General features: G+C 39.2%; 1 protein-coding gene and 1 long non-coding RNA gene across 6 annotated transcripts; one reads left to right on the top strand and one right to left on the bottom strand.

Annotated features, from left to right (window-relative positions):
- The first annotated feature begins 3,890 nt into the window (after positions 1–3,890).
- Positions 3,891–8,620, top strand: LOC110930180. Of its 5 annotated transcripts, none has more exons than XR_002587680.2 (9): positions 3,891–4,298; positions 4,468–4,534; positions 4,785–4,794; positions 5,352–5,653; positions 5,791–6,776; positions 6,979–7,050; positions 7,161–7,369; positions 7,978–8,018; positions 8,380–8,620. It is a non-coding gene; the product is annotated as an uncharacterized LOC110930180 (long non-coding RNA). The 5 variants fall into 5 exon arrangements; XR_004866374.1 differs by having other exon boundaries at positions 4,622–4,794; positions 5,791–6,506; XR_002587678.2 differs by having other exon boundaries at positions 4,622–4,794.
- Positions 8,621–11,727: 3,107 nt separating this feature from the next.
- Positions 11,728–13,978, bottom strand: LOC118481940 (UDP-glycosyltransferase 87A2-like). Its single transcript, XM_035977291.1, has 2 exons — positions 13,310–13,978; positions 11,728–12,688 (listed from the first exon to the last, which is right to left on the bottom strand). The coding sequence occupies exons 1-2, from the start codon at positions 13,797–13,799 to the stop codon at positions 11,808–11,810; spliced, it is 1,371 nt and encodes a 456-aa protein (XP_035833184.1). The 5' UTR covers positions 13,800–13,978; the 3' UTR covers positions 11,728–11,807.
- Positions 13,979–26,946: the final 12,968 nt, after the last annotated feature.

Here is a 26,946-nt window from a genome sequence, read left to right as displayed (position 1 = left end):
AATTACAACTACAGGGACTGTTTGTGTAATAAATAAAACTTAAAAACTAACTTCAGTTAAAAAAAAATTAACGAAAGTTCATTGAGTACCAACATGTTGATAGGTAGGATTATTATATACCAATTCTATAGGCTGGATTATTATTTACCAACTGGTTAAAGGTTGGTTTATTCAATACCAATTTTCCTTCAGAATATAATATAACGGTCAAGCACCTAAACGGAACTGATGCTAAGGTCACTCAAATTGGCTGCTTTAAACTATCTGATTCTGTGATATTGAAAGATGTGTTTGTTGTACCTGAATATTGTGTAAATCTCATTTCTGTGTATAAGCTTGCTAAAGACAATAAGCTTAGAGTTGTTTTTGATGATAATACTTGCTATATTCAGGATTCGTCCTTAAAGAAAACCCTGGTGACTGGTAGACAAACTGAGGGTTTATATTTCTGTGGTAACTCTCTTAGTTCTGGTTTTTCTTGTCTAAGTAAAGCTGAAAATGTAAAGCTCTGGCATTCTAGGCTGGGTCATCCTGCCAAACAAGTGTTAAACGTTCTTCAAATTAAATCTAAGTCAACTACTAAACCTTGTGATGTTTGTCACAAGGCCAAACAACACAGAGTTCCCTTCCCACTCAGTGACCATACATCAACCAAGGTTGGAGATCTCATTCATCTTGATGTTTGGGGTCCATACAAGGTCACTAGTGTGGACGGGTACAAATACTTTCTCACTGTAGTTGATGATTTCATCCGATCTGTCTGGGTTTACCTAATGAAATCAAAATCTGAGGTTCTTGAAAATATACAAAGCTTTTACAATCTTGTTAAAACTCAATTTGAAGTTGATATTAAAATGTTTAGAAGTGATAACGGTTCTGAGTTCACCAACTCACAAATGTCTGCTTTTACCAAACAAAAAGGAATCATACAGCAAACTTCTTGCACCTATACACCTCAACAAAATGGTGTTGTGGAAAGAAAACATAGACACTTGTTAAACATTGCAAGGGCTTTACTATTTCAGTCCAATGTTCCCCTTAGGTTCTGGTCTGAATGCGTTCTTACTGCCTCTTACTTGATTAACAGACTTCCTTCTTCTGTGTTACATGGCTGTTCTCCTTATGAAATGTTGTTTGGTTTTAAACCTTCTCTTGATCACTTGAAAATTTTTGGGTGCCTTTGCTATTTTACAGTCTTAAATAATCCTAATAAACTTGAAGAAAGAGCTGAAAAATGTGTTTTCATGAGATATTAAAATGATAGAAAGGGTTACAAAGTTTGGAGTCTAGACCAAAAAAGATTCATTTTTTCAAGGGATGTCAGTTTCCATGAAACAACCTTTCCCTTCAAAATTGAATCATATGCTGGCCTAGATAAGTCTGTTAACTTAAATCAATTAAATTTTTTCGATAACTATGAATTTTCAAGTGATGTAAATCCCAATGATGAAGAGAAGGATTTTATTGAGTCAACTACTGTGACACAGCAACACAGTAATACAGTTGAAACTATCAATGATGATGATACACAGCAGCCATCAGATACTGTTGGCACGGCTGGTAATCATGAGTCAACAAATGTTGAAACTAGTTCCGTGAGGGCTGAGTCTAGTAGTGTAAATGATGAACAAAACCTTCCTGAGGGTATTCAAACAACTAGAAGATCCACTAGATCTGTCTCTGTTCCAAAAAGGTTTAATGACTTTGTTGTTGGTAATGATAGATATAGTTATGATAAGGTTGTTTATTATTCAAATCGGCCTAAAGAAAACATTTGCCTTGCTGCTAACATTAACAAAATCATTGAACTTTGCACTTATAAAGATGCTATAAAAGATAAAAGATGGATTGATGCAATGAATGAAGAGTTATCTGCCTTATACAGGAATAATACCTGGGATATAGTTGACTTACCTAGTGGGAAAAGGCCCATTGGGTGTAAATGGGTCTTTAAAGTAAAATATAAATCCACCGATGAAATTGATAGATTCAAAGCTAGGCTAGTTGCCAAAGGCTTTAATCAACGGGAAGGTATAGACTTTGAAGAAACCTTTTCTCCTGTGGTTAAAATGGTCACTGTTAGGTGCGTCATTAACTTATCTGTTCAAAATAGCTGGCCGTTATACCAACTTGACGTTAATAATGCTTTCCTGTATGGTAATCTTAGAGAAGAAGTCTTTATGACCCTTCCTGATGGTTTGAATCTTGAAAATAAGAATAAAGTATGCAAACTGAACAAGTCATTATATGGCTTGAAACAAGCTCCACGTATGTGGAATGAAAGACTTGTTCAGGCTCTGGTCAAAATTGGATTCATACAGTCCAAATGTGACCATTCTATGTTTATTAAGTCTGAAAACTCTATCTTTGTTGTTCTCCTCGTTTACGTTGATGATATTGTCTTGATTGGGAATAGTGAAGGGGAACTTAAAAGGGTTAAAGATTTCTTAAAAACTGAGTTTTTAATTAAAGATCTCGGTCAATTAAAATTTTTTCTTGGAATTGAGGTAATTAAAACCAATGAGAGGGTCTGTCTGTCGCAAAGAAAGTACTGCATGGATTTACTAAACGAATATGGCATGAGCGGAAGTAAACCAACCAGTTGCCCCATTGAACAGAATCATATTTTGACCAACTTAGCAAAAAGGGATACCAACACTCTTGATGTAACCCAATATCAAAAATTGGTTGGTAAACTAATTTACCTTTCTCATACCAGACCTGATATAGCATATTCAGTTCACTACCTGTCCCAGTTCATGCACAAACCCACTGAAGCTCATACACAAATAGCCTTTAAGGTGTTAAGGTACCTAAAAGGAGCACCTGGAACTGGAATTCTGTTCAAAAGGAGCGATTCCTTTCAGTTGACTGCCTTTGCTGACTCGGATTGGGCAAAATGTGTTGACAGCAGAAGGTCAGTCACTGGTTACTGCATTTTTCTTGGCGCATCCTTGGTCTCATGGAAAAGTAAGAAACAAAGTGTTGTATCAAGATCCTCTGCCGAGGCAGAATACAGATCTATGTGCAGTGCTACCTGCGAAGTCTTGTGGCTGATTAACATTTTAAGGGAGCTTAAGGTTGATGTTGAAGTTCCTGTGACGTTAAAATGTGATAGTACCGCTGCCCTGTCTATTGCAGCAAACCCAGTGTTTCACAATAAAACCAAACACTTTGAAATTGATCTTTTTTTCTTAAGGGAAAAGATTACTTCACTATAAATGTGCTATGATTAGTTTTCCTTTTCTATTTTTAGCCCTAATCTTTTCTTTTATTTCTTTTGTACGAGGTGTCTTGGGCTTCCATTCCGGGCTTGGGCTGCTGCTGTCTACAGGCTGGACTCCCAGCTGGGTATTAGCTGTCCAAAGAATGTGCCGTATATATATCTTGGTGTCTAGGGTCCTGTGCTCATCATCTCTGGAACCTTCTCTTTCACAACAACCAAGCTCTCTTGTCTCCCTCATCCTCACAAGTCCAATTCGTGAGAGTGCAAGAGTGTTCTTATATTTCCTGTATTCATAATCTTTTGATTCCAATATGTGATGACTGATTCGACAGTCACTTTGTATTTGCTCTGAATCATAATAAAGGTTTTGGTTTGTTTGATCTCTGAGTTTTGACACAAACCAAGTTTTATTTTTAAGATTACAACTTTTAATTGATTATTCAATTAATTTAAATGTGATATTATAAATCTATTAATTCTAAAAGCTTATGAACAGTAATTTGTGTCACATGGCACATCCTCATTTGCTTACTTTTCCCTTTAGAACCTTTTCTATTAGTATATATATATGATTGTTGTTTATAACTTTTCATATTTGTGTATTTGGTAAAGTGGTTATGTGTCTGTTTTATATCTTCATCGATGCAGGTTCGATCCATGGGAAGGTTTTTTTTTCTCCCCATTTTTTAGCCTGACACGTGTCAGTTAAATGTTTTCTTCTTATGCCACCTGTTTCATTGCGTGTCTACCTCATTCATTTCCCATTTGGTTAAAAGTCTCCGGTTTAATTTCCCAGAGAACATCACAACACTGACGATGATCTAGGGTTTCTGTTTTGTTGCAAACGGCCGATGGTGACGATGGAGTTGTTTCCCACGCAGATGTTAGCGGCGGCAATAGTTTTGTTTTCGTTCAGTTGGTTAGACAGAGAAAGAGAGGGGCGATGGAGATGCTAAAGGTCGTCCGACCGTTCTGCTCCGGCGAACAATGCAAAGGGCGATGGTGCTGCTCTGATTTTGTGGTTGTTTTGGTTTTTAGTGCTAGCCTTTTGACGACGGTGCTAAAAGATCTGGTATCTTCATTCTTTTACCACATAAATAAATCACAAATTTGGTCTTGAATCTCTTTTACTTAAATTCACAATCATAGTTGCTCCTCCTGTTGTCCTAAAATCTCAAATCAATTGGACATTTTTTGATGATTTTATTACACACCTTTGATGTTTTAATTTGATTTGATAGATAAGGTGCACGAAGAGGCTAATCTGAACGATCTGACAACTATCCTTTATATCAAACGTTATAAAAGGTACTTTTCTATTTTTTCCACTTAGTGTTTCTGAGTTTTTGGGTTTTACAGTCGATCAGTGGTAACATGTAGAGGTTTTATAAGCAGGTATGTTTATCATAAATGTTTGATCTTTGATGTTTTGTGAACTTCAACTTGGGGATTTTGTGGACGAAGTTGGATTTTTGATAATTTCTTTTGTTTTGATTTTCTGCGCCATGGACGCTCCTCTCTCCTTCGGTTATGTCGCTGCTGCTCTGGCGATGTCCAGTCTCTTCCAGGTATGATCATGTCGCTTCATTTGTTTATTCGATCGTTTAGGGTTTACAGTTGCGATCCACTGTGCAATTGATTCAATCGTATTGCGGTATGTGCAAATGCTTTTTGTACTTTGAAATTGAATATGATTACATGAACGAGTTCGTATTTGGAATATGTATGATTTTGCGTTTAATTGAATCAAATAGTTTTTAAGGTGCTAGATTTGTATTTGATTCTTTTCTGTCTCCATAACTTACGTAATATGTGTTTTTAGTATTTGAAATATGTCTGATTTTGCATTTAATCGAATCAGTTAGTTTTTTTTGAAAGAAAGGGGTTAGTTAACTTTAGTCGTTTTATGTATTAGTTATTTAGTTAAACTACAAGAAATACTTATAATAACATTTTTTTACGAAAGCGATAAAAGTCAATATTGATAAAAAGTTATTATCAATATAATTGATACGTATTGGAAGATTAACATTAAAATAATGGTGATTATATGTATAAATACTCATTTTTTTAAGATAGTCAGTTGTTTTTTGGTCTGGTTATTTCCATTCTGTAACTGTTGCAGTTGGTGGGTTTGAGAATATTGTGAAGGTGAGTGTGGAGTTGGTGGTTGATGCTGCGAACCTCGCGTCTACTAGCCGGCCGTTTGAGGTGGTGTACCACCCTCGCGCAAGCACGTTTGAGTTCTATGTGAAAACGTCGACTGTAAAGGCAACAATGCGGATTCAGTGGTCTCCAAAAATGAGGCTTAAGATGGCTTCAGAGACGAAGGTTTCGCCTCAAATTAGCTGGTTCATGTGCACGATTTCTTTGGATGATGTCAAAGGTCAGTACCGTTGGTCGAATTCGCCTTGGAGGCTTCTTGAGGTATACTCTTTATACAGTACGCTTTATGAGTGAGATATTATTGAATATGTATTTATAGGTGAGATATTATTGATTATGTATGAATGTTTGTTAGTTGGTTTTTAAATGTACGAGTTTGATATGATTTCTGGTTACAGGTCGCGTGGGATGAACCCGATTTGCTACAAAACGTGAAATGGGTCAGGCCGTGGTTAGTTGAGTTGGTGTTATATGTGCCATTGATTCATATTTTGCCGTCTTCGCCTCCAAGTTGATCTCTAATCAGCAAGAAGTGTGGTTGACTAAAGTGTATTTGGTCTATAAAAATCCCTCTCCTTTAAAAAAAAGTATCATCTCTGTTTTTGGGGGTTATTAACCCCCATTCGACCCTTGGTGTTTTAGCGAGTGTTTTAGGCGATGTCGGCTGGGTTGAACAATATATTTGTGCGTGGAATGTTGGTATTCACTGATTTAGGTGGTGGCTAATTTGGACGGTGAAGCTACATCACGAAAACTCCACCGCTTCCCGTTCCAGTCTATTTGTTTCATTCAGTTGATTGCCTAAATATACTGTTCTAGCGACTTTTGGGCCTGTCGCCTACCCAGTGATGATGGTGTGTTGCTACTTGGTATGGCAACTCCGGTTGCAACCATGGCGCCACTGAGCTGGCTATTCTTAACGACTATGAGGAAGTGTGCTTCTAACCTATTTTCCTCTTTTCAACGACCATGATGATGTTTTTAGATCTGAGTCGATTGGTGTTGGTGATTTCGTTTTGCTCACTGAAGTTTAAGGCAAAATATTGTTCCAAACTCATGATGGCTGTGATGACTATGGTAGAAGCCATTGCTTGGCGTGGCATAATTAAGGAGAGTAAGTGTGATATTCTCCACTTGCAACCGTTTTGTAGCCACGACGGTCCGATTGCCAAATCTGAGCCGATTCGGTTAATATGTTAAATTAGTTGTAGCTTCCTGATTGAAAGTGAATATGCATGTTATGAACTCAAAAGAGGACAAAAACAAGATCAATATCATTTATGTGAAGTGATCAAAATTTTGTTGTGTTGTTGGAATAGAAGGGGATTTATTGGTAGCTCTGTTTCTTTAGATTTTAGGTTTGATAGCTCCATCGGTCACTGTGGTAAAATCTTGATTCTTTTTTTTTTGTTTTATATATTAACATTTTGTTATTTATGATTTTATCCATATCCATCATGTTGTTTCTTCCTTCGTATAGAATATTACTAATTGGAATTATGGTAGTTATATGGTGACTTGGGTTAATTTCAATATTTCACTATGCCACACTTGACCCGCTGAGTTTGATGACGAATCTACTGCAGGTTTCAGACTTTGGCTCTGCAACGGTTGATTTCGGAACTGATTTGGCTATCAGCACATAGAATTCAATCCGGGTAAAAAAAAAATAAATGCTTCTTTATTTTAATTCAAATATTATTTAATCAAAAGTACATTTGTTATTGTTATGCTTTAAGAATTTGATATCTTTACAAACCAACCACAGAGACATGGAGATGCATGCGACAAATGGTTGATGATGGCCTACTATCCTTTTCGGTTAAACGACGACGATATGTGACAACAAGGTGGCTAATCAAGGCGGCGATGATGATGAAGCCAGCAAGGGCGAGGGAGGTAGATGTGGCCGCCGCAGGTGTCCACTTTCCAGTAGGCAGTGGCTCAAGCTGGTGGATAAGGGCTGCAGATAAACCGGTATGTTCATTTGTGCTGATGATTTCATCTTGCCTAATATAGGGTTTGTTGATTGGATTTCGACCTAAATGGGTACTTTTGGTTTTGATAATCTATCTGCTTAGAATGGTTAAAAGTGGATAGATTATCCTTTTTGACAGAAGCAACTAAAAATGCACCAGAAACATCTCCTACCTAGGTCCATTTGTCCATGTTGTTAGAAAAATGGACATTACTTAAACTATTGATAAGGGCAGATAACTCAGACTGCTCTTTCCGGTTGCCCAACTGACGTTTCCAAACCCAAGAAAAAGACATTGACCCATTTGGGCGTTGACACCTCTCTGCAACTAGGCTTCAGTTTTTGGCTTCCAAATCATACAACCTAGGATATAAAACCTTTAGGGGCAATTAAACTATTTGGAGCAAACGGTTAATTATGATTATGATTTTTTATGTTATTTTAGGTTAAGTGTTTGGAAGATTAATTATAAAGATAAAGAATTACATAATTCTTATTTTAGTGTGGGTTTAGCGGGCCATTTGGGTTGGGTTGGAGTACAAACACTTTTTTTGCCCTTTTTTATTTTTTATGAACAATAATGCAAGTTGGATTCATTTTGGAACAGTTACATTGAAGCATGCTACGTTAGAAGCCATAAGGGATCAGGTGACTTCTATATCTTTTCTTTATTTATTGCTGATTTGTTATGTTTATATTCTATCAAGTAATTGTTGACAAATTTCGTTCTAATTTTATAACGTCTAATCTATCTTTCCTGCAATTTAAATACTGCTTCTTTGCCTATTTTTAAAAGAATAAGTTTCTTCATGTTTTCCTTTTAAGTTGCTTCACTTTGTTCAGAAAAAAGATGACTTACTGATCAAATAGTTTGTTTTCCAATTTATGATTTAATAAAAATAACTTTTTTGAAGGTGTATACTTGATAATTAACATATATAATTGGCGTTATTATTCTGAAAGTAATGACCAAATAAGGGTCGACACTAAAAAATAAATATATATGTAGGTGCAGGAGCGCAAATGACAGGAAGTTGTACACTTGTACGCCTAAATGTCTCAATTTTGTTCGGTGCATCTATAAACAACAGCATGATAGATTAACGACAAACGGTTGTTAATATGAGGAATGCTTGCAACCGTAACTAATTGAATCTAAATTGTAATGTCGCGCAACGCGCGACAAGAAATATCCCTAGTTTAATAAATAAATAAATAAATAAACTTCTTCATTATTTGTTTCGCGAAAAGTTACGGTTTACAAAACGAGTCGGTTTTTCCGTGATCCGTTTTTCACGGATGTTACAATAAAACATTCAAACTTGTTCTTGACTAATTTTATCAAAACTTCAAAAATTTATGGTTTTAATGATGTTTAAACAGGTTTTAATCCAATTTAACAATCCATGAAACATAACCATGAACATCAAATCCAAAAAATCCGAATTTTATTTTTGGTTTTCATCAAATTCTTTTGTTTCTTAACAAAATAGAATTGATTAATCAACATAAGCTCTTGATACCACATGTTGATCAATTTTATGGATAAACATGGTAGAAAACAAGATGAAGGTATATGTGTACCCGTTAATCCCGAAACCGTGGAGATGGTGGTAGCCATGATATCATTAGTCGGGTTCTCATTTATGGTGTATGATGGTGATGATGGAGATTTAGTAGAGAGAGGGATGATTTATGGGTGATGTTATGGTAGTGATTGTGTCCACCTTAGATCCTCTCTATTGAGCTATATATACATCCAAGAGGAAACCTTATTCTATAAGGATAAATACATCCATCGAATATTTACCAATTAAAAAAATAGGGGCAATAAGGCCAGTGATAAACTATAATATAAAAGTTAATAATGCCTACATGAATTTATGTATCAAATATTTTCTTACATCGTCCCTATTTTGATCCATATAAACGACGTTCTTTAATATCTTCCACAATTCTCTTCGAATTAAACTCCTTGTCATTAAAATCATCTCATTCCTTTCCTTCCGGATGCACCTATGTTTAAGAAAACAGCCCGAACAAGTTTGTTAAACTTTTGTTTAAAAAAGGCTTGGGGTTGAGTTAGTGATTTAAGCATATTATATGCGAATTTTGGAACGAGAAGAGCTAAAATGTTAGGTTTTTTTGACATGGTTTTTTGCTATTGAAGATAAGCCTATGAGCTTGGTGAGTAGATGTTTGGAAGTTATGTGATGGTCCTTGTAGTATTTGTCTGCTTAGCTTCATGATTGGTCATTTGTGTTTTGGAATTTTATATGATGAGTATTGGGGCCTGGAGTAAACTATAACACGTGAAAGAAAAAAAAAACACACTAGCAAGGAGCTAGCACAAAAATAGACAACTAAGGATTACAATTTATGAGTGACACCATATAGACCATTCAAGCCAAGTGAGACATGTCCTATTTTTTATCTGTAGAAACGTCATTACTTTAATCTCTTTCATAGTTCTTTTGGAATTAAACTCTTTGTTCTAAAAAATCTTCTTATTCCTCGCCTTTCAGATGCACTATCCCCGAACAAGTTTGTTAAGCTCTTTGTTTAAAAAAGCCTTGGGGCTTGAGTTAATGATTTAAGCTTATCATACGTGAATTTCAAATTGGGTATTAGGTCAAGGTAAGGTTTTGCTGAATGGATTGCAATAGTTTGTTCCTTGAACCTCTATACTGACCTGTAAATAAGTAATTGGGTTTTAAGCCCAATCTCAATTGAAATGCATTATGCATCAAAGCCCAAAGGGTTAGGTAACCTGCGTCCTGCGATTCCAAAACAAAAGGTTGGGAAAAAAATAATAAATAAAAGAGTTAAATGCCATTTTAGTCACTGTGGTTTGCTGCCATTTTGCCAGTTTAGTCTAAAAGTTTGAAATGTTGTCCTTTTAGTCCAAATAGTTTCAAACGTTGCCATTTTAGTCCACTGGGTTAACTTTATTCATTTTTTCTGTTAACGAGAAGAGCAATTCAGTCATTTTATATGTAATTCTGTTAACTAGAAGGGCAATTCGACCATATAAAATGACCAAACTTTTCAAACCTTTGGGCATAATAACCGGTTCCAAACCCGACCCGGTGGAACCGACCTGGACCCGGTTCCGTTTCCTACCCGGCTAATAGTAGAACCGGTTCCGGGTTCAAAAAACCCGTAGGTTCCGACCCGGTTCCACATTTTATAAATAAAATCGGTTCGTACCCGGTTCCTACCCGGACCCGGTGCGTACCCGGAACCCGGTTCCTACCCGGAACCGGTTCCGGGTATTACAAAAAAACCCGATATGCCCATCTCTAAATTATCAATTAATGGTTTAAATAGTAACTTTATGGTATTTACCAGATCCAAAGAATGATTCATCGAGTGATGTTTAAAACCAACCATTCAATCAAATACGTGAAGCAAACGAAATTGTACAGGTTATAAAAGCATAACATGATGAGATACAAATCAGTTCTACCAAAAATAAACATTAAAAAATACAAAACCAAAAATAGCAACAATCCTTATTAAACCTACGACCTTTACAAACTGATGTTCACCACAAAAATGAGTTGATATGTGTTGTTGGTTCCGTTCGGTAGAAAAAAGTAAAAAAACAGCTTTTATCGAGTAAAAACAGGAGGAACCGGTTATGTACAGTATTGACAGCTTTTTGCATTGAGAAACTCAAAAAAACCGGTTTCAAACAATACCCGTACCCGGTTTCAAACAGGACCCGTACCCGGTTCCATTGTACCCGAAACCGGTTACGCCGGTTCTAAATATATTGACGTGTACCCGGGTTGTACCCGGAACCGGTTCCACAGAGAACCCGGTTCCACTCACTTGTATCCATACCCGGTTCCGGGTTTTAAGAATACCCGATTATGCCCATCTCTAGACTAAACTAGCAAAAATGGCCAAACCACAGGACTAAAATGCTTTTAACTCTAAATAAAAAGACAAAGAAGAAAGACGAAAGAAAAAGAAGTTAAATCGCTAACCTAAAAAGACAAAGAAGAAAGATGAAAGAAAAAGAAGTCAAATCGCTAACCTTGATTTCGTAAAACCACAAACCAAACTGATTGGGTTGGTTGGGTCCGCTAAACATGTCAGTTTTGACGATTTGTTTTGCTAGCGCTTTGAAGTTTGAACCAACTTTTAAAAAAAATCATTGTATTCTTTTTGTAAGAAAATTGTCGAAAGTTCAATCATAGACCGATTCGTAAACCAATTAAACCGTCAAAACCAAACCGTATATATTTCAAACCGCTTAGCTTACTTTGGTTTGAACTGTTAGATCGGATTTGAAAATATCATCAGCTATAACTCATTTGGTTACCCATCTTAATCACGATCTATAATATGTTAGAAAACAAACTAGGTTTAATAACATTATTAATTAAATAAGCAACACCTAAACTACATTACACGATACATATTTTATTAATTATTGACTCCACTCTTTGAAATATCGCTAATGAACGAATCGATATCTATCTGAGCAGACCCTCCTTCTGCGATCACTTGTCGACAAATCTTCTTGACTTCGTTTGCACGTCTCCTCGCCTCCTTTCCTTCTTCGCTTTCCCGATCCATAAATCTCCTAACGAGTTTTGAAATTTCTTCTCGTGTGACTAAAATACCCTCTCCAACCGACACCCTCCTTCCCATTTTCCAATCTTCCACTATCATCTTACTATTTGGAACTTGATCGAAAAATATTGGAAAAGTGAGCATCGGCACCCCGGAAAAAGCACCTTCCTTCGTTGAATTCCACCCGCAATGTGACCAAAATGCCCCTATGGAACCATGACATAACACTCTTAATTGGTCACACCAAGGTATAACAAGCCCCTTTTCGTCATTTTCACATTTAAACCGAGTCTTTTCGTCACGTGCAATCCACATGTATCGTACACCACTATCGTGTACACCAGCAATGATTTCTTCCAATTGGGCATCCGAGACCGAAAGAAAACTCCCTTGTGAAATATACAAAACCGAAGCCAAAGGTTGACGGTCTAACCATCTGACGTATTTAGGGGCATTTTGGTCATTTTGCATGTCGTTCAACCTAAAGTAAGGAATCGCCGGTCCAATCACGTAAATGGGTATGGAAAGCTCGGAGTTTAACGCGTCGATAACTTGGGCTTCGAGCTCGTAAACCGATAGAAAAAGAAGAAACTGAGCTTTGGCGGACATTGAAATGGCTTGTAAAGTTGCTGCCCTAACTTCTTTCCCATTGCCATTAAAGACTGTCACAAGATCAGCAACTCGAGTTGGAGGAACTCCAGGAATGTAATCTACTAATTCCTCCATGTTTCCTGTAAAATTTGAAATTAGGTTTCAGATCGAATCAAAATTACTCGATCGTTAAAATAAGGGTGATGTTATATGTACAACATCCCACAATCCAGACACTAGGCGTCTATCACATCATATCAGTGTCACATTAGTCATTCTTTTGTTAGGTGAAAAAAGTGATAAGAACCGTATAATGGGTAGAAAAAAAGATGCGCTCTACATTGGTGATAAAAAAAGTAACACGCTCTATAGTAGCAAAAAAAAAAGTGATACGCACCGTATTGGCAGGGAAAAAGGTGATACGTTGGTGGTAAAAAGTGATGCGCGCTATACTGGTGAAAAAAAAGTGATCCACGCCGTATTTGTGGGAAATAAAAAAGTAACATGCTCCATATTGGCCAGAAAAAAAAGTGATACACATCGTATTGGTAGGGAGAAAAGTGATACGCCGGTGGACAAAAAGTTATGCGCGCTGTATTGGTGGAAAAAAAGTTATGTGTGCCGTATTGGTGTCAAAAAGGTGATACGTGGTGGATCGGGCCTTACTACATGTGCCGTATAACAACTAGTAGTACACCCGTACAGTGGATAATGATGCGAAAAAATAATTCATGAATGCAAAAAACTTTCCTCAAACCTACCTGAGAAGTTATCTCCGGCATTGCAGTTCTCAACAAGGAGATGATAATAATAAAACATTGCGAACACCGTGGCCGACATCGTGAACAAACTCGCCACCGGAACATTCATCCGGCTACCCATATTCAAAACCCAACTAAGATAAGTATCATATATAACAACACTTATCGGCACCACCATCCCCCTAAGCAACTGTTCCACAGGCTCTTCCATTTTTGTCAATGTAGCATTAAGAAAACCGGGGAAATCATCAGCCCGGTTCACCTCTGAGGGGATAACATTGGGGATAGTAGCGAACCGGATGTTAGACGGCTTGGGTTCGGGTTGGATGAAGCCGAGCCATTCTTGGGTTACGACAACGGTGATGAGGAAGTTGGAAGGGTGGCGTAGAGCAATGAGGTTGCAGAGGTTCATCATAGGGTTTATGTGGCCTCTGCCGGGGTATGGTATTGCCACCACATGGCAGGTGGAGGAGTTCGATGGTTCCGCCATGAAGGACACGATGACGATGGTGTGTATTGAGATGGGGTTATAATTATGTAGCGTTATCTTCTTCTCAATGGTCGTTTTCTGTGAATTATAGCCACATGGTACAAGTTATATAATTGCACTATGTGGTGGTTGATGTGATGAATGTATATGTTATATGAAATAATCATATAGAAATTTAAGAAAACTAGAATTGAGACCCGCCGCAATGCGGCGGGGATTCTTTAGTTATGACTAAGTTGATTTAGGACCCGTAAGTTACGTTAAACCTGTCAAACGGGGAAAATAGACGATGTAAAAACGTTCACCCACACCCGCACGTTGCGTCATGTTAACTCGCAAAATTTAGAATGAAACGGAAAAAAGTTAAACCAAAGACGCATGCTGCGATGCGTTAAGTCACAAAATTTAGAACCAAGCATAAAGCGAAAAATTTGCGGAAAATGAAAACTGTAAAGGAACAAAGTTGAAAGTAAAAAAGTTGTGAGGTTAGATTACAAAAAATAAAAAATTTTGGGTTAAAAGTAAAAAAACAAATAGTTTTGGGTTAAAAGTAATTTATGAAATACTTTTGGTTGAAAAGTAAAAAAAATCAATTTTTTTTTGGAAACCCCCAAAGCCAATGTTACGACAACCATATGCATAACGGTTTTTTCTTTGGAAAACCCCCAAAGCACACGCCGCGTTGCGGCGGGACATAAAACGGTGTCAAATAGTACTAATGTCACACAACGGTTATCGACCACCAACACTGACTCGACCTAGGGTCTGCGTGTTGCGACGAACTTGTCAAACATGAAAAAATAGAGGTAAAAACGTTGAACCACACATGTACGTTGCGTCGTATTAACTTGCAAAATTTGAAACAAAACATAAAAAAGTTGAACCACACTTGTACGTTGCGTCGTATTAACTCGAAAAATTAAGAACTATACATAAACCGAAAATTTGCCAAAGATAAAAAAGTAAAAGTAACAAAAGTTGTGAAGTTAAATTGCAAATAATGACAAGTTTTGGGTTAAAGTTAAAAAAAATTATGTAGGGTTAAAATTGTAAAAGGTAAAAACCTTTGGGTTAAAAGTAATGAAAAGTTTGGTTTAAAGTTAAAAAAACAAATTATGTAGGGTTACAATTGCAAAAGGTAAAAACCTTTGGGTTAAAATTAAAAAATCGAATTTTTTTTTTAAAAACTCTTAAAGCACATGTTACAAGTGGGTATGCACAAAAAGTTTGCTTATTTATATATGGAATAATAAATTTGTGTGTATGTTATTATACTTTTATTTTAGAATACATATTCTATCTATACTTTCTATAAAAGAAGAAATCCAAGTGACATAAGAAAAGTTGATGTGTCAGCTTGAAAGCATGTTCAACAAGGCTTTTCTTATGTCATTATTACATCATAAAGGCTAATATTAAATGACTTTAAAATTCAAAGTTGGCCCACTTTCACCTTTTCCAAAGGTTTGCCCATTCAAAATTACCACTGATGATTCAAAATTACCACTGATGATTCAAAATTCATCACTGTAATCAAACCACTGATGATTCCAAAGGTCTGGCCCACATTTATATTCCAAAGATCTGCCCATTCAAATACCACTGTAATCAAACCTCTGATGATTTAAAATTACCACTGATGATTCAAAATTATGGCTCTACATTCAAAATTCAAAATTATGGCTCCAGATATATAAGATATCATCTTCTTCAATCAATTACTCTCCCTAATCCATTTCTCTCTCAACTTTCTCTCTCTCTAAATGCAGGTTTCGATCACTCTCTCATAATCTCTTACATTTTTTTTGCTTAAATTTGATGAATTTTGTAATTTCACCTTTAATTCTGGCTGCCTTCTAGGTTTCATCTTCAGTTACTTTCTTTTGTGATACCACCGCCACACAAAGAAGCTATGGAAGTCTCCATCGTCGTCGACAATAACAAGGAGGATCGAAATCCAGCACTCCACACTCCATGCTTCTCTACCGCAACCGCTCAAATCATCCAAATATCCAATCGTATTCATCAGGTAATATATCCAAACCCAAAGTTTCTTTTCCTAAACCCTAATCCTAATTCCATCTAAATCTTTTGTAGCCTCGATTTGTCTAACCATAGATCTGATGAACAATATCAAGTTTGATTGGTATGAGATTTGTAAGATCAGGTAAACTATTACTCAAATTTGATGTAGCTTCATTCATCGTTAATGAAATTTGATGTTAGGTTGGTTTGTAGTTGGACTGGTGATGATATTTGTTGTAACAGAATCGGAAAGAAGATAGATCGGATAGAATCAGAGAAGCAAAAAAAAATCTGAGAATCAGTGAGATAGTCGGAGAAGATGAATAGATGCCGGAAAAGACTTTCAATGCCGGAGCTGTGCTCTGATACCATAAAGGAAATCAGGCATGTAAGGTATTCATGCTACATAGATATTTCAGTTATTGAATTTAAGTAATTAACATATTCAATCATTCATATGTAGATCAAGTTTCAAAACACAAGAGCAAATGTGTTGAAAGATAGTCAAATAGCAGAGTATATGTTGTAAGTAACTAGAGACCCTAAAGTTATTTTTGGGTCTTATACAAATTCAAGATCTTGTTATCTGTTTGAATCTCATATGAAAATATTTTTATGTTAATGTTGATTGAACTTGATAGTGAAGTGGAGGGGTTTGTAAAGGGATTATGATTCAAAGCTGATGATGCAGTAGAGGCTGCAAAGGTAAAGCCAGTTCCCGGAGAAAAAGGATTACGAACAGTGGTACAGGCTGCAGAGGTAAATGGGTTGAATGAGTTTGAAGGAGCAGATGTAACAGTGGTTGTAGATTGAAAGTCTTATTCACACGAATCCTCATATTCACGAATCAGTGATTAACAGATATGTGAATTCATTTTCGTACAAATAAGTAAATTCAGATTCATCTTGCTGAATATATGTGCAGAATCTGGTGTTTAATGTGTCACGGATCATTGTGAATAATAATAATAACTGTTGTTGTTATAATTAGTGTTAGTATATATCCTGGATATGCAATTGCTCGTCTTTGCGCTGCAGGTTATTGGAAAGAAGTTATGATGCCGGAAAAGATGATGATGCCGGAGCTGTGCTCTGATACCATAAAGGAAATCAAGCATGTAAGGTATTCATGCTACATAGATATTTCATTTATTGAATTTAAGTAATTAACATATTCAATCATTCATATGTAGATTAAGTTTCAAAACACAAGAGCAAATGTGTTGAAAGATAGTCAAATAGCAGAGTATATGTTGTAAGTAACTAGAGACCCTAAAGTTATTTTTGGTTCTTATACAAATTCAAGATCCTGTTATCTGTTTGAATCTCATATGAAAATCTTTTTATGTTAATGTTGATTGAACTTGATAGTGAAGTGGAGGGGTTTGTAAAGAGATTATGATTCAAAGGTGAAAGTGACACTGATGATGCAGTAGAGGCTGCAGAGGTAAAGCCAGGTCCCGGAGGAAAAGGGTTATGAACATTGGTAGAGGCTGCATAAGTAAATGGGTTGAATGAGTTTGAAGGAGCAGATGTGGCAGTGGTTGCAGAAGCTGAAAATTGAAGGGGCGGTGAAGTGAATGCAGGAAATGCGGAAGACGTATGAGTGGATAGTGAAGTGGAGGGGTTTGTAAAGGGATTATGATTCAAAGCTGATGATGCAGTCGAGGCTGCAAAGGTAAAGCCAGAATACACAAACCCTAACAAATCACAATCATAAGATTACAGTTTCTAGTAAAACCCTACTTTCACAATAGATCAAAGACACACATAACAATTGTTAAACATCAATCACAGACAACACTTGACAATTATCAAACAACACATAGTGAGGTGCTAACCAATCGTTGGGGGCTGCACGGAGACTTCGAGGTTGTCACACCCCAACCGATGGCGGAATCATCGGGGCGCGGCACTGAGCGAAATAGATTGTCCAGAAGTTTCCACAACAACTATTATATAAATTCAGTTTAAATGACACGTCCCATACCATGACCCAAATAAATAAACAAGTTATCATAGAAAGCAACTAGGCAATTAATTCTGTTCCGACAACTCAGATTCAATTATTATTACAGACAATTGTTTATTATTTCTAGACTCCCTAGCCTCGATTTCATCACCACGCGCCTAAGCATCCTAGCAACTTAAGCACCTGTCACATACGTTAAAATAAAGTCAATACATATAATGTAAAGGTGAGCACACAAGTTTGATAATAGCATATAGAGTTCGAATAGTTTACGCATAACCAGGCACGTACACAGAGGAAAACGAAGCATGTTAATTATCGACATGGGACCATCGGTACCAACGACTGCGGGTTGACCGTCCGAGACGGTTTGCAATACATGATTACCACCGTAATCCATGCAAGTAATTCTCCTTAACAACCCCCGTATGAACGGGTGCTGAGTCCAAACTATAGTACTATGTTGCTAAGGCAGGTAGATAGCACTCCACGTGTAAACATAATAAACAGCATTCATTTAGTCAAGTAGCACATGCAAATGGTTAGCGTTCAAATAGTTTGTGTTTGATTGTGATTTTGATAGGTAACGTATGTAACACCCAAAAGTGCTAAAAGCAAAAAGGGATCGAGTGTACTCATAGTGATTGATTATGGATTGAAGGGAACGCTGAGAGTAAGAATAGCCTGAATAGTTTGATAGCATAACGATAAGTAACGTGGAAAAGTAAACAAGTGTGAATGGATCGAATGGGCGGGTCGATCGAACGGCAGGTTCGATCGAACGGGCTGTTCGGTCGTCTGGTATGTCCAGTTGGACAGTCCTGTTCGATCGGCTGGGCCATTCGAGTGGATTGTTTCTTCCTCTGGTGTGTTTGTGTTTGAGGATTTGAACTTTTGAAGTTTTCGTTGTAGTATATGAGAACACTGAAGTGTTCTTACCTTTCAAGTCGATCGATCGAACGGTTCGTTCGATCGGCTAGCTCACTCGATCGGCTAGGAACTTCAGAATTTGTCCTCAACTGAATGTCGCTCCGATCGAACAGTCTGTTCGATCGGCTGGCATTCCCTACTACGAACGAGTTGTGAAAACAATTAAGTGTTGAAGAGTAGTATCTCATGATCCGAAGAGTAATGTTCACCAAACGTAGTTCGATCGAACATCCCTTCCTCGATACTATGCTTCATGAAATTTGAAAGTATGGGACCATGTGCTAGCCGATCGGCTGGCCCGGTCGATCGGCTGGTATGTCCGATCGGCTGGGCTGTTCGAACAGCCTAGCCGTTCGGCCAGCATCTCTGACCTGGTCGGCCTTTCGTCTAACACTTGGCTGTTTGGTTACTTGTCATTTTATCGAGGTAGTTTGATAACGAGTTGAACTATGATACCTTCGTTCTTACTCGTTTCTCCGGCTCGGACAGGAATCACCCAAATCCGTCCGTTGAGCGGTTCGGAACGTCGGTTTAGAGTTTAACCCATTCTCGGTGAACCTCGTAGATAGAACCCGAATCTTGAACCATCCAACCATTGGAATAATCGGTGGGTTGGCTCAGGCTCCGTTTCTACCGGTTTGAAGGTATTGAGTGTAAAAGAGTTGAAAGAAAGTTGAGATTCCTTCTTTCAATCCTTCACAACTAGTGGATGTTTAGATCTTTGATAGTTCTTAACTTGTTTATGTGGAAATCAGTTAGATCTAAGCTATTCATGGTGGAATGAGGTCAAAGTTTGGTGTTCTTGAAGAACACTATGATGACATCACCCAAGAACTCTTAGATCTTGATGATTTCACGGTTACAAATCGAGTTTTAAAAGATAGAAAGATGTAGAATCATGCAATGATCAAAAACGTACAAGAATTAGAGTGAAAACTTACCGGAGTTGAGAGAAATCTGAGAAAAGGTGAAGAATAGGAGCTGGCCGGTCAGAACTTTCCAAAAGTGGAAATGAAGACAATGACAGCCCTATTTATAGGCTTCCAAAAGGGGAAAGTGGCAGCCGATCGGCCAGGAGATCCGATCGAGTGGGCTGCTCGATCGGCTGGCAAGATGCTAGCCGATCGGCTGGCCTGTTCGATCAGGATGCCTCCTGTTCGATCCGCGACACACTTTGAGTATTTTGCGACGATTTTCGACGTTTCGATTTCGATGATACGAGTACGATAGAGTTCCTAGTCAAATTACTTTCAATTCCAATCACTATATCTAACATACAATCTTCTATAAGTCACGTTTCGATGTCGGTTTCGATTGAGTTCGATTGCCTTTCGAGTTTTGATTCGATTTTTGATTGATTCGCTTGAATACCACACCAAACATAAGTAAACACGCACAAGTAACACATAAGGCACACACACACGTAATACAATACCAGAGTTCACATTATTCGAGTCTCGAGTTCGATGATTGACGAATCGATTAGCTTGATTATTGATTGATTAACTTTATCGCATTGTTACTTCCTACTATTCACAGTCGTAAATCGGTCGCATTGATTAAATATTCGATCATTTCATTTATACAACACTTACTCCACATAATACAAAAGTAAAAAGAACATTAACAGTCAAAGTTGACTTGGACTTTGACTTTGACTTTGACATTCGAAAACACGGGGTGTTACAGAGGTACAGATGAGTGATGCCGTAAGTTCAAGGAGGGAGCTAGGGTTTCTAAATGTGACTACGTAACTGCTCACAAGGTTTTATGATATAAAGTAGTTGGGCCGGCGAAACTACATTGGGCCGAAGCCCGATCCCGACGAAACTCATCATGTTTCGTCGCGTATTGATGATGACGAAACACCCGTTTCATCGAGTGAATTCCGTGATCGGGTTAATATGCTTAAACAATTTAAATATTTCTAACACTACTCAAATAGAAATAAGTGTAACAATCACAAATCAGACGTGCACAATACAAGGCAAACAATTACAACATGAGAACACCGGTGTGAAACAAGTAACGTGTCGGGGAAAGACCTTGGAAAGTCGGGTTGTCACATCATCCCCAACTTGAAAGAAATTTCGTCCCGAAATTTGATAAGCAATCCGCAACGCAGTGTGGTGTTAAATCAAGATAACTGTGCATTCTCCGCGGGTGCCACATCATCCCCAACTTGATTGGGAATTTCGTCCCGAAATTCACTAGTTGCATCAGATTTAGGTTTGCCAGACTTGGACCTGTCCTTTGGGAATAAATGTGGATACTTAAGCTTCATCTGATCTTCGCGTTCCCACGTGAACTCCGGTCCACGTTGTGAGTTCCAACGAACTCTCACAATTGGAATACGACTATGCTTGCGAACCTTAACTTACCGATCCATAATCTCAATTGGTTCTTCGACAAACTGCAACTTGTCGTTTATCTTCAGCTCTTGAAATTGTACGACCAGTGTTTCATCAGACAAACACTTCTTTAACTGCGACACATGGAACACATCATGGACGTTGCCTAACTCAGCAGGTAACTCTAACCGGTAGGCCACTTTACCAATTCGCTCCAGAATTTTGAATGGCCCAACATAACAAGGGTTTAACTTGCCAAGTTTCTCAAAGCGCACCACACCCTTCCAGGGTGAGACCTTCAACATAACGCGATCATTAACTTCGAATTCCAAAGGTTTCCTACGCCTGTCAGCGTAGCTTTTCTGGCGGGCGCGCGCTGCCGCCATACGGTTTCTGATCTGAACAACCGTTTCTGAAGTTTCAAGTACCAGCTCAGGACCTGTGATCTGACTGTCACCCACTTCAGCCCAACAGATAGGAGAACGGCATTTCCGCCCGTACAATGATTCGAACGGAGCTGCCTGGATACTAGTGTAGTAGCTGTTGTTGTAGGAGAACTCTATCAACGGCAAGTGCTTCTCCCATCCTTTCCCAAAATCAATTACACACACCTGCAGCATGTCTTTAAGCGTCTGAAAGGTGCGCTCACTCTGACCATCCGTCTGTGGATGATAAGCAATACTCATGTCGAGTTGTGAACCAAACGATTTATGCATTGACTGCCATAATTCAGAAGTAAAACGCGGGTCTCGATCTGAAATGATAGAAGTTGGCACCCCATGCCTAGAAACCACCTCCTTAAGATAAACTGCTGCCAACTGTGAAAACTTATCTGTTTCCTTGATCGCCAGAAAATGCGCTGACTTCGTGAGACGGTCAACAATCACCCAAATAGTATCGTTTCCAGCCTGAGTCCTCGGTAACCCTGTAACGAAATCCATGGCGATCTGCTCCCAATTCCACGTGGGTATCTCTGGCTGCTGAAGTAGACCCGAGGGCTTCTGATGCTCCGCTTTGACTTTAGCACAAGTCAAACATTTGCTAACGTAAGTTGCTATGTGAGCTTTCATGCTAGGCCACCAATACGTAGTCTTCAAGTCGTGGTACATCTTATCTGAACCAGGATGTACTGAGTAGCGAGACTTATGTGCTTCCTCCATTATGAGTTCTCGTAAATTGCCATAGAGTGGGACCCAGATGCGTCCGGTTACGTAGTAGGCGCCGTCTCCCTTTTGTTCTAACCGTTGTCTTGAGCCGCGTAGAGCTTCAGCCCTGACGTTTTCTAGTTTCAACGCTTCTACCTGAGCATCTCGTATCTGGGAAGGAAGACTAAATTGGATGGTGAGTTGTAATGCTCGCACACGCTTAGGTGCAGTATCCTTTCGACTGAGGGCGTCAGCCACAATTTGCTTTGCCCGGATGGTACTTGATGGCACATTCGTAATCATTCAGTACCTCGACCCATCGACGTTGTCGCATATTCAATTCTTTCTGGTTGTAAATATGCTAAAGGCTCCTGTGGTCGGTATAAATAGTGCATTTAGTATCGTACAGGTAATGCCTCCAGATTTTGAGCGTAAACACTACAGCTCCCAACTCCAAATCGTGAGTCGTGTAATTCTTCTCGTGTACCTTCAACTGTCGAGAAGCATAAGCTATCACCTTCTCGCGTTGCATCAACACGCAACCGAGACCCTGAATCGATGCATCACAATAAACCACAAAATCTTTGGTGCCCTCTGGTAAAGACAAGATCGGTGCGCTGCATAATTTCTGTTTCAAAAGATGGAAGACGTTCTCCTGTTTCGTTCCCCAAGAATAAGCAATGTTCTTCTAAGTCAATGAGGTAAGAGGTTGAGCGATCTTCGAGAAATCCTGAATAAACCGACGATAGTACCCTGCAAGACCCAGGAATTGTCGCACCTCCGAAGGATTCTTCGGTGCCGCCCAATTCTCAATAGCATCGATCTTAGCATGATCCACATGTATCCCCAACTCGTTGACAATATGCCCAAGAAAGTGCACTTCTCGAATCCAGAAATCACACTTAGAAAACTTTGCATAGAGATGCTCCTTTCTCAGGAGCTCCAAGATAAGACGCAGATGTCGCTCGTGATCTTCCTTGCTCTTCGAGTAGATCAAAATGTCATCTATGAATACTATAACGAAATCATCGAGATACGGTTTACATACGCGGTTCATGAGATCCATGAAGACCGCTGGTGCATTCGTCAATCCAAACGGCATAACCAAAAACTCATAGTGCCCATAGCGCGTTCGAAACGCTGTTTTCGGAACATCCTCTTCTCGGACTCTCACCTGATGATAACCCGATCTTAAGTCGGTCTTCGAATAAAAACTCGACCCTTGCAACTGGTCAAACAAGTCGTCGATGCGTGGCAGTGGATAACGGTTCTTGATGGTCACCTTGTTGAGTTCCCGATAATCAATGCACATGCGAAAGGACCCGTCTTTCTTCTTTACAAACAAAATTGGGGCTCCCCAAGGAGAAGAACTTGGTCGAATAAAGCCTCTGTCCAACAATTCTTGCAGCTGGTTAGACAGTTCTTGCAATTCTCCAGGTGCTAAACGGTAAGGAGCACGAGCAATTGGAGCTGCTCCTGGTGCAAGTTCGATCTGAAATTCCACTTGTCGATGAGGAGGTAAACCGGGAAGTTCCTCAGGAAATACATCGGCGAATTCACGTACCACTGGCAGATCCTCAATCTTTCTTTCTCCTGACGGAGTACCCGTAACAAGTGCCAGAATAGAAGGATACCCCTTTCGTAGACATTTCTGTGCTTGCATAGCTGAAATAATACCGACCATCGCACCACTGCGATGCCCCTGGACCAACAATGGCTCTCCATCAGGGAGAGGGATGCGCACAATCTTTTCTTTACACAGAATCTCAGCTTGGTGCTTAGATAGCCAATCCATACCAACCACTATATCGAAACTACCGAGGGTAACAGGAAGGAGATCAATATCAAACACATAGCCCACGAGATCTAGTTTACACCCAAAAAGGACATGCGAAGCTTCTATCGTTTTACCATAAGCAAGTTCTACTACTTGCTTAACCTCTAAAGGTGTGGGAGTTAACCCTAATCGCTGACTAAACTCTAGGGACACATAACTCCAATCGGCACCGGAATCAAATAACACAGAAGCAATAAGATTGTTCACAAAAAACGTACCAGTCACGACATTGCCGTCGTTCCTAGCATCCCCAGCCCCAATTGTGAATGCTCTTCCACGAGCACTGTTTCCCCCATTGTTGCCGTTGTTGTTTCCAGCATTGTTGTTATTCTGACGGTTGTTGTCGTTGGCGTTCTGATTCAACTGAGGGCAATCCCGCTTAAAGTGGCCCTCATCCCCACACTGATAACACCCCTTCTTAAAGCCTTGGTTCTGCTGGGGTTGTTGCTTTTGCTGTCGTTGATACTGCTGGTTTTGATGCTGCTGCTTTGGCTGTGGGGCTCTACAGTCTTTGGCCTCGTGGCCCACTTTCTCGCATCTACGACAAGCCCGGACACACTGTCCATAGTGATGATAGCCACACTTGTTGCACTGTGGCTTCTTCCTGACATAAGAACCCTGATTCTGGTTGCTGCCCTGACCTTGATTAACTGAAGAAGACTGACTAAAACTGCGGCTGTTACTGGTTTCAGGCCTTTTCTAGGGTTAGTTTGCACTAGTTGCTTTATTGGTATCGTTCCACTTGCGCTTGTTGTCACTGGCAGGTGTGGTAGCGGTGCAGTCGAGGTAGTAGCCCAAACACGTGGCGGCAAATTGCCACGTTCGACCTCCTGGTCCGTAATCTTGTGCGCCAAACGAACAATACGTGGTAAATTATCTAGGTTTGCAACAGTAACGTACCCCTTAACAGCTGGTGCTAAGCCCTTGAGATACAACTCGATTCGACGATGTGGGGGTCGAGACAGGTTAGGGCACAAAGTTACTAAATCATTGGACCTCCTCGTGTATGCTTCAATCTCAGATCCCTGCATTTCCAGATTGTAGTACTCATTCTCTAGTTTCTGAACCTCATTTCGAGGGCAATACTCCTCCCTCGTCAGCTCCTTAAAGTCATCCCAAGTGGTAGCATTTGCCATTTCGATACCAAACATCTGAACCTGGGTATTCCACCATGTCAGGGCACCATCCTCGAGTGTGCCTGTGGCATACTTCACTCTGTCCCCAGCCGGACAGTTACACATCGCAAATACCGATTCTGCCTTCTCGAACCATCGCAGGAGTCCTACAGCCCCTTCCATCCCATTGAAAGTTTGTGGCTTGCAATCCATAAACATCTTGAACGTACAAGCAGGTGGATTGTTTTGGTTTTGCGCTGGCTGACCTAATGGACAAAAGAAAACACATTACAGGGGTACGAGTCGTGTACGCGACACAAGATTAATGAGTGTTGGCACATTTCGTACCAGCTTGGTAGGCTGCCAGAGCCTCAGCCACACGTGTGTTGATTAAGTTTGTTAGCTCAGCTTGGGTCATGTTGATGTTGCCACGTCCGTGTCCTCGTCCACTCATGATTCTATATATGGAGAGAGAGAACAAATTTAAGAGTCGGGTTGAGGTAATGGTCAAGTGTTACGTTAAAAGTCTACAGTTACCAAATTCGCACGCAATTGGGCAGAACCCTTTTCACACTCGTTAAGCCTCACTGGGATTTACATGCACCTCACGTTACTATTAAGTGTGCACCCATAATAATAAGGCAATTTGCATGCTTATCTCAGCGCCTCTTAACTTGCGCTAGAAGTTCCCCCCCCCCCCGCATTCAAATAACAAAACAGGAGGTATCACAGGATTACAAATCACAAGAGTCGAAGAGTAGTGTCATGCTATCAAGTCACCATAGTATCTAGTATGTTGTTTTATGCAAGTTATGAGTGTGTGATTACTAAACAAGTAATGCATAAAGTAAACAGAAGACGAACCTTGCAATCTGGAGCTGAGTGTCATGATCGATTTTTCGAAGGTGTTCGGTTATAGTCTGGTTTTACAAAAACGTTTTAAAACCTAGTTCACTATAACCAGTGGCTCTGATACCAAACTGTCACACCCCCAAAATACCACATGCGGGATCACCGCAGGACGTGTGACGTACCAGGATCCAAGCCACCAATCACATTGAACTACGTATAATATTTAGATAAAACATTCCATTCAATTCCAAAATATATATCCAAACCATGAGTTAAACCAAGTTAAGTATTTAGCGGAAGCATATTGTAAATAGTAATTCAAATGTTTCAAATCATATGTTCATATTCAATAAAGAGAGTATCCAAGGGTTTCGATCCATGACCACTCCAGTGCTCCCAGATAGCAAGTCCATGATCAACATTATAACGACCTGCAAGCATGCAGACAAGTGTGTCAGACGACGCTGGTGAGTTCAAAGTTTTGTTAACCCGTTTAGTTACCAGATATGTGTTTAGAACAATTCGATGTTTTGTTTTGATGATGTTATTAACTCGATTACCGTATGTGGCTACTAGATGTGTTTGCCGAAAACCCCAATGCCTCTATCAAAGCATTGGTCAAGTGGTCAAGGTAAATAGTTCACGCCCGTCCATTCCAGCCCGGTGTGAGGGTGCCAAACCTAATAGCGCTATCAACTAAATACCTCGTTGCCTTTTCAGCAACACGGTAGATGTAAGGGGTCTTATATGATAGATACTGAGTTTAATAACCAACATCCCAGTTTAACAGTTTACCCAGCATTCCTTCCAGGAACGTTTACCAGATGTCCCAAACCACCGGGACGCATGCTTAGAAAAGAGCAGTGAACTCACCTTGGTTTGCTCGGTAAGATTAACTACTGGTTCGCACTTAAACAGTC

Source organism: Helianthus annuus, chromosome 1, assembly GCF_002127325.2.
Source record: "Helianthus annuus cultivar XRQ/B chromosome 1, HanXRQr2.0-SUNRISE, whole genome shotgun sequence".
NCBI lineage: Eukaryota > Viridiplantae > Streptophyta > Magnoliopsida > Asterales > Asteraceae > Helianthus > Helianthus annuus.
Note: the sequence above shows the minus strand (reverse complement) of the source record. Positions and strands in the feature narration are given on the sequence as shown.